This window comes from Dama dama, chromosome 27 (genome assembly GCF_033118175.1).
Source record: "Dama dama isolate Ldn47 chromosome 27, ASM3311817v1, whole genome shotgun sequence".
Lineage (NCBI taxonomy): Eukaryota > Metazoa > Chordata > Mammalia > Artiodactyla > Cervidae > Dama > Dama dama.
Window position 1 is genome coordinate 31555158 of NC_083707.1, and position 8813 is coordinate 31563970.

The 8813-nt window shown below is 42.9% G+C and overlaps 1 protein-coding gene across 1 annotated transcript in view; it reads right to left on the reverse strand.

Annotated features, from left to right (window-relative positions):
• Nucleotides 1-8661, reverse strand: part of TAF4B (TATA-box binding protein associated factor 4b) — an 89325-nt gene extending 80664 nt beyond the window's left edge. Inside the window, exon 1 of the mRNA XM_061130736.1 lies at nucleotides 7827-8661. Within this exon, the coding sequence (XP_060986719.1) occupies nucleotides 7827-8169 (343 nt within the window). The 5' untranslated portion in view covers nucleotides 8170-8661. The remainder of the gene's footprint in view (nucleotides 1-7826) is intronic.
• Nucleotides 8662-8813: the final 152 nt, after the last annotated feature.

The following is an 8813-nucleotide window of genomic DNA, read 5'->3' on the forward strand; positions in this document are numbered from 1 at the left end:
CAGTAAGAACAACAAGAATCTGTGGCATCTGAACCATGATCCACCCCCTCTCTCTCAGTTTAGGTAATGTGGCCAACATAGGGTGTCCCTCTCTCCCAAGCTTCCAGTTGAGGGCTTTGTTACTTCTCAGGGACAGTATCTTGCATCTCTGCCACCTCAAGCTGCATACGGAAGAGAAGAAATTGGAGACAAGTGCATCCAAGAGTTTCCAGGCTTCTTGTTTTACTCATCCCTACTCATAAAGGGAAGGCTCGACTGAGAATACTTGGGCCCCCATCACCCTCACCCCAGCTCTTTCATGGGGTGGGAGTTCCATGATGGAAGAGGTAAGTAGAGCAGACTAGAGGTTACCACCCAAGCCCAGTACCCCACTTCTAAAGCAGAGACATCACTCAGAAAGAAGCATGCCACTGTCCTGAGTACCTGCTCCAAACATCTCCCAAGAGAAACTGACTTTATTTCAGAGTGTGGGAAAGGTCAAACTAAGGACATTCTCAAATACAATGAACAATTAAAAGAAAGGCTTTTGGTATCTTCCTAACAGATCCAGGCTATGCTAAGTCACAGGTCTATCTCTGGTTTACCAGAGAAAACAAGACAAAGAAACAACTAAGAACGGCCCTACTGGGGTCACAAGGGCTTCCCTGGTGGCTTAGACAGTAAAGCGTCTGCCTACAATGCGGGAGACCCGGGTTCGATCCCTGGGTCAGGAAGATCCTCTGGAGAAAGAAATGGCAACCCACTCCAGTACTCTTGCCTGGAAAATCCCATGATGGAGGAGCCCAGTAGGCTACAGTCCATGGGGTCACAGAGTCGGACACAACTGAGCGACTTCACTTCACTTCACTGGGGTCAGAACCTCAAGTAATGACCTCAAAAAACTACTTCCTATAGATGAGTCCATATTTAATTGAATTAGACTGTGAAGCTAGTTAGGCCTTAGGCTGCTGTTGAAAACAAGAGGGTAACTGGCAGTGAGTGGAGTCTCATGATACCAGCATGATACCAGCAGAGACAGAAAGCTTAACAGAGCTATCAGAGAAAGAAACAGTCAAAAAGAGCCCTGCTAAAACCTCTGTCATCCCAGGGAGGCTGTGCTTATGCCTAAAGCTGTGCCCTCTGAGGGAAACAGACTTCATTAAAATAGTTCAGCCAGACATTTAAAAAACAAACAACAATAATCCACTCAAGGGAGTAAACCAATACCTCAAGTCACTCTGCTAATTTTTAAAAAATATTTATTTATTTGCCTGTGCTGGGTCTTAGTTGCGGCAGATAGGATCTTTAGTTGCAGCATGTGGAATCTAGTTCCCTGACCAGGGATCGAACTTGGGCCCCCTGCATTGGAAGCATGGAGCTTTAGCCCCTGGAAGTTTCAATATATTAGTTTTAATTTAAAAATTATAGGACATGCCAAGAAAAAAGAATCACACACAGAGAAAGGCAGGCAACAGAAAACACCTATGAGTGAAATCAGACGTTAGAAGACTTCAAAGTAACTGTTACAAACATGTCAAAAGACTAAGGGAAATCATGCTTAGAGAAGTAAAGGAAGATATGATGATGATTCTGTCATTAAGTAGATAATACTATTAGAGAAACAGATATTACAAAAAAAAATTCTGTAATTGTAAGGTACAAAAACTAAAATAAAAATTTCACTAGAGAGGATCAACAACAGCAAACTTGAATGAGCATAAGATAAGTCAGTGAACCTGAAGACGGTTCAATAGAGATTATGAAATCCAAAGAATGGAGAGAAAAAAGAATGAAGAAAAACGAGCAAAGCTTCACAGAAACCTGGCACAGTGACAGGCACATCAACACAGGCCTGATGTGAACACCGGAGAGGAGGGGAAGAAGTGGGGAGGGAAAAGAAAAAAAGAAGTGGGGAGGGAGGGAGAGAGAGAGAGAGGAGCAGAAAAACATCCAAAGACATAAGGGCTAAAAACTTCCCAAATGTGCTGAAAAATAAACATCCAAGTAGCCAAACAAACTCTTAAGTTGTGAATTGGCCAAATGGTTTATTTGAGTTTTTATAAGATGGAAAAACCTGAATGAACTTTTCGGTCAACCCAATAAGATAAATGCAAAGACACATCATGATAAAAATCTACAAAGACAAAATCTTGAGAACAGTAAGAGAAAAATATATAAGAGAACTGTGTTAAAAGGATTGACAGCTAACTTCTCATCAGAAACAATGGAGGCCAGACATCAGGAGTATGACATATTCCACTTGCTGGGGAAAAAGAAAAACAAAAACAATTATCAACCAACAATCAGATATTCAAAGAAAATATCTTTCAGAAAAGGACATCCTGGATTGGAACTGACGTATACACACTACTATATATAAAATAGATAACTAATGAGGACCTACTGTGTAGCACAAGGAACTCTACTCAATACTTTGTAATGGCCTATACAGGAAAAGAATCTAAAAAAGGGTGGACATACGTGTGTGTATAACAGATTTACTCTGCTGCACACCTGAAACTAACACAACATTGCAAATCAACTACACCCCAATAAAAAGTGAAAAAAAGAAAAGACATCCTCAGATAAAAACAGAGAGGACTGGGCACTAGCATCAGACAGAAAATACCAAATTAAGTTCTTCAGGTTGAAAAGAGACTACAGAAAGTAAATTCCTGTGTTTTAAGAGAAGGATAATTTAAAGTAATAGCTTTATAACCTTCTATCTTAAAACACTGGGAAAAAACTAAATAAAAATGACAGCAAGCAGACGAAAGAAAATTAATAAAGATTAGAGCAGAGGTCAGGAGAATAGAGAATAGAGAAACAACTGAGAAAAAAAAATCAAAAGTTGGTTCTTTGAAGAGATCAAAAAACTGAGAAATCTTGACCTAGATTAACCAAGAAAAAAAGAAAAGGCTCAAACTGCTAAAATTAGGAATGAAAGAGGGTATATTACCCCTAACCTTACAGAAAGAAGGATTCTAGTTGAATGCTATGACCAATTATAAACCAATAAATTAGATAAATTACATGAAATGGACAAATTCCTAGACACATAATAAACTAACACTAACTTAAGAAAATGGACAACCTGAATAGACCTCTAACAAACAGACTGAATGAATAATATAAAATAGTATCCACAAGATAAGCTCAGGTCCCCATGGCTTCACTGATGAATTCTACCAAATATCTAAAGAAAAATAAATGCTAGATCTTCATAAATTCTTCTAAAAAAACAGAATAGAAAACACGTGTCAATTCATTCTGTAAGGTCTGTATTACCCTCAAATTAAAACCAAAATATCTTATGTATACCAATGCAAAAATTCTCAACAAAGTACTAGCAAACTAAATTCAGCAACATTTAAAAAGTGTTATACCCCATGATCAAGTGATACTTATCTCAATATGCAAGGTTAGTTTAAATCTCATAGCTAGCATCATACTTAACAGTGAAAGACTAAATTCTTTTACCCTAAGATCAGGATTCCTGAAATGAGAAACGCGACAAGGATGCCTACAATCACTACCACTTGTATTTAACATTGTTCTGAGCATTCTAACCAGGGCAATGATACAAGAAAATAAAAGGCATCCAAAACAGACAGTAAAACTATCTATTCACATATATCATGATTTTGTATATAAAAATCCAAACAGATCCTATTAAAAAAAACCTATTAAAACTAAAAAAATGAGTTCAGCTAGGAAGCAGGATACAAGATCAATAAACAAAAATCAACTGCATTTCCATACATTTCCAATGAATAACTGTAAAGAGAATTAAGAAAAAATTCCACCTACAATAAGATAAAAATAATACACTTTAGGAATAAATTAAACAAAAAAAAGTACAAAAGCAATATCTGAAAACTACAATACCTAAAACTTCTTGTTTAAAGAAATTAAAGATCTAAATAAATGGAAAGACATCTCATGTTTGCGGACTGAGAGACATACCTACTTTGCAGGATTGTTAAACAGGTCAAATGAGACAATACTTCTGAGCAAATTTATGAATTTTAAAGTTGTCAGTAGTAGTTGTTATTAATGCTGCAAGGGTAAATGTGAGTCAAAGTGACTTCACAGCCCTTGAAATCCAAACTGTGGCTGGTACACATGGTGAGCACTGAAAGTTGCTCAATTGTGTCAGATTCTTTGCAACCCAATGGCCTATACAGTCCATGGAATTCTCCAGGCCAGAATACTGGCATGGGTAGCCATTCCCTTCTCCAGGGGATCTTCCCAACCCAGGGATCGAACCCAGGTTTCCCGCATTGCGGGCGGATTCTTTACCAGATGAGTCACCGGGACACTGGTGACCACCGACGACAACTGCCAACTCTTTCCATGGCGTCCAGGAGTACTGGGACAACCATGGGAGCAGATGATCATGGAATATCCCTCTGATAAAGCTGGGGTGAAAACAAGAACCACAAGTTTATCTAGGTACTGATTCAGAATTCTAGAAAGATGCAAAACCTACGCCATGTCTCAGCATGAAGGAGTTGATGAAAAAGGACCTGATCCATTTCACCAGCAACTTTCACAAACTTCTGTACAGTAAGACTGTGGAAGCAGAATTTATGAAGCACAGTTTGTAAAAGAACTGCGGCATAAAAGAAGCAATCAAGTCCTTCCTCATCACTCTCAAATACATGATAGAAGAGGCACAGGATACCAAAAATGCAAAGAGCCACAGTCTGGTCTGAATCCCACAAATTCATAAAAGAGAAAAGACTGAAGAGATTACCAAAAATATTCCACAGAATAATCTTCAGGGCTTTGCTACAGTTCTTTCATTTCCTCACAATGCCCCTCTTTTTGTTTCCAGCTCCTGCTCCCAAGAAAAACCTGTGGTACATATGTACATTTTAAAAAAATAGTTCAGTTCACAGAGGAAATTTTGAAGTAAAGAGAAATCAAACACAAAGAATTCATTACCTTGGAAAAATCAGAGCTGACTCCTATGTAATTTAAGCATCTGTGAGTAATCCTCTGCTAATCCTTGGCCTATAAAAGAACTAGTACAAGACTGATAAACTCTTTAAAACATTACTTTAATCAGTGTCCAAACGTTATTTGAATCAGTGTTTCTATGTCATACCTCAGGTTATCAGTTATCTTATTGTGCACCTACAAGAGTGCAAACCTGAGTATGCTCTTCTGCTACACTTGAGCAGAAATTCCAAAAGCTGCTCCTCAAAGTACCATCCTATCTCCTCGCTAAGTAACTCCTAGAGACAATTTATCTCCTCTCTTTTGTGGATGTTTCTGCCACAGCATGGGCTTCCCTGGCGGCTCAGGAGGTAAAGAATCCGCCTGCAAGGCGGGAGACCTCGGTTCGATCCCTGGGTTGGGAAGATCCCCTGGAGGAGGGCATGGCGACCCACTCCAGTATTCTTGTCTGGAGAACCCCATGGACAGAGGAGCCTGGCAGGCTACAGTCCATGGATTCGCTAAGAGCCGGACACCACTGAGTGACTAGGCACAGCACAGCACTCCCACGGCATAACAAGTGTCAGCGTGGTGCATACTTAAGCCTGTGGTCCTGGCTTGCTGCTCTTTTGCTCTAGCAAGTTTCAGTTTTGGTTTCTCTGTGTAATAAAAAGATTAGGCTCTAAAATTCTATAAATCACCTTTTAACATTGCTACTCAAGGAGGCATATCATACACGCACATCAAGTGGTAAGCAGAGTGCTGTGGGAAGAGTCAAACAAAGCTGGATTCAATTTCCCTCTGATATCTATGAGTTGTTTGGCACTGGACAAATTATTTACCCTTAGACAACTTTTTCCTTATTTGCTATCTATTTTGACCAAGAAACAAAATAATGGAAATGTATAAAAAGTGCCCAGCGATATAATATTGTATGTCAACTTTACCTCAATTTTTATAGCACAGTATGTTCTCAATAAGTGATCGGGTCCCTCTCACCAGCGAGTTCCCACTTTTGAAAGTTTTCCTCTCAATACTTTTTTATCATTTCTAAACAAACTTTGGGGACTAGATAGGAATTTCGTTTTTAACAAATCAGGAGTACTTCATCTAAGCACATTCATAACTACTTTATAAGAGGGTATGTAGGGTGACAATTTAGAACCAGCACAAAATATATTCAGTGGAACTGCCTGATTGAAATGTACAGGACCTGCCAGGAGATCCTGGCACAGCAGGAAGCCACATCAACAAGTCCATGAGTCCCAGCATTCAGAAGGCCAGTACTGTCTCCCAGAGAGGACTCCTAAGCCACAGAGTTTGGCTTATTTTCTTTATTTTAAACCTCCAAGCGGACACAGTCCTGGGAACCAGTATGGATGAGGTGGATCGCACAGTCATAGAGTATGTGAATTGGAAACCTAACATTGTGTGATACTGAGCAAAGTATTCATGTATATTTTAGTGTTCCTCTTGTAAGGTTTTGTTTATTTTACCAATTGAGGGGAGACCTTGAAACTACATACCAGTAGTAATGTTGACTAAGAGCACTTTGTGAGCACACTTGGGTTTACTTTTTGTTGGAATTTGTAGACAGTGGGAAACTGACATCAGCTCTTTTGAGAAAGAATTTTCCCAACTGCACAATAACCCTGTATAGAAGTTAAGAAAGAAAAAAAGCAAGCCCTGCAGGGACTGATTAGTAGGAAGCAATGTCTTACAAAAGACTATAGTCTCTGTCCACCTAGCTCCTGTGTTCTGTACAGGGTTAATTTATGATGATTCTCTTAATAGATGATGTCCTTCCAAAACATTAAAAAAAAAAAAAAAAAAAATGTATCCAGTGGAGCACACAGTCTTAAGTGTAAGTACCCCCTGTACCATACAGAACTAAAACACAAGTTCATCAAAAGTTAAGAACTAATCTTTCCACAATGTTCCTGACCAAACTGAACATTAGCTACAAAAGAGGCCTCCTCATTCTGCTAAGGGGAAACTGACATCATGTGAACCAAAAGGTTTCCATTTCTTTACCACCTTTGCTGGTCAGAGCTCCCACTGCTAAGCAAAACACATAGAATATAATAAAATTACCAGCAGAATTTTTTTTCCAAAGAAGAGAAAATGTGCCTTTTCCTCCCACAGAAATTCCAAGTGACTTTCACCGGAGGCAAGAAAACAAGATAAAATACTTACACACCTTCCAGCATATTTACAATATGTAAGTCATCACAAAGCAAAAACTTTGCCTCAGTCAAGAAAAACAGCCCTACAGAGTAAACTTTAGTATCAAAAGTAGTCACAGGCTCATTAACTGCAGAATTCACACATTGCTTCACAAATAACCTCCTGGCTCTGACCTGTCAACTCCGGCAGATTACAATCATCACACCTCTGAAGATTGTTCGGGAAGCAACATTATTCGTTTCTGGTACTAGAAAGCAGTAAACTTATCTAGGCTTGCTTCAATTTAAATTCTCTTTCGGTCTTAACACAGAAGAACCTTTTAAAAACACTTTTTTTTTTTAACACAGTAATGTAAGTGTGTGGATATAAAAACTGGTCCTTTCTCCACACGAAATAAAACTTGAGCGAATCTCTATCTTCCCGAATGTAAGAGCCAGTGCCTCAAAGGCCTCTCGAACATGCTGCTCCAGCTTTTACTGTGGCCCCTTAGGTGAAAAATGCTTTCCTTAAATATGAAAAGAAAAACTATGCAGGAAGGACTCAAAGAGGTTATCCCCATTGTCAAGCCAAATCACTGCCCCGCAAAGTGGAGACGTTGAAAGGTTCTCTGGGCTGAGTGCTTTGGAACTCCCAGCGACAGGGCGCGATCGGGGGCTGCGACGTTTCCCCTGTCACAGCCAGCTGGCCCGCTAAAGCTATCAAGGTGAGCCACGTACCTGGAGGAAGCTGCAGATTAGCAGGCAATTGGATTGTGGTGGTGTTGGGGGCTTTCACGGCGACAATCTGAGGAGATGGCAGACGAGGGCCGTTGCTGAGTTTAGGAAGGGCACTGACAGGGGCCACTTTGGTCACCAGGGTCCCCACGGGGGACCGCAGCGGCTGGGACGCCGAGGACTCTACGCAGACACTGACAGGAGCCTTAGTCACGGCGCCCAAGGCCACCGGAGTGCTCTCCACCCGGACGGGCAGAGCCGCGGCGGGGGCCATCGTCACGGTCCCGGAGGCGCCCACACCGGCGGGGGTAGAGGCGCCGGCCGGCTCCGTGAGGCCCGCGGGCATCCCCCCAGGTGGATCAGCGGCAGCCGCGGCGCCGCCGTTCCGGGAGCAGAGGCGAGGGGAGGCTTGACAAGCGGCCGCCGACTCCGGTGCAGTTCCAGCTCCACAGCATCGCTGGGGAGAGGCGCCGGGGCCGCGACACAGGAGTCAGTGACCCACGCCGCGCTGGACAGCGGGACCCCGGCGTCCCGGACCTTCCTCCCGTCCGCGCGGCCCCGCCGGCTGCCACACCTGCTCGGCCGCTCGCCGCTTCCTCAGCGGCGCTCACACGTGCGCCGGCTCAACCCGGCGCCTCAGCCCCGGGACCAGATGCACCGGAGCCCGGCTGCGCGGCTCCCGGAAGGGCGTCACGTCGGCTCCCACCTCCCACCGAAACTCGGCGCGGCGGATCCCCCGCCAGAAATTTCAAACCTACGAAGCCAGAGCGCCCCAAAGCCCCCTACGCGCGCTCCGCACGGCCCCGCCGCGCGGCCACGCCAGCCATGTTTATATAGCCACGCGGAGACCTCGCGCACGCGCACAGGCCGCCACCGCCGCCCCGGGCTTCCCCCGGAATCCGGCCGCGTGATTGGCCGCAGACTGGAATCGCGCTCGTGACGTCACTAGGGACGGCTCCGGAGGGCGTTAGAATCTTCCTCTGAATCCGG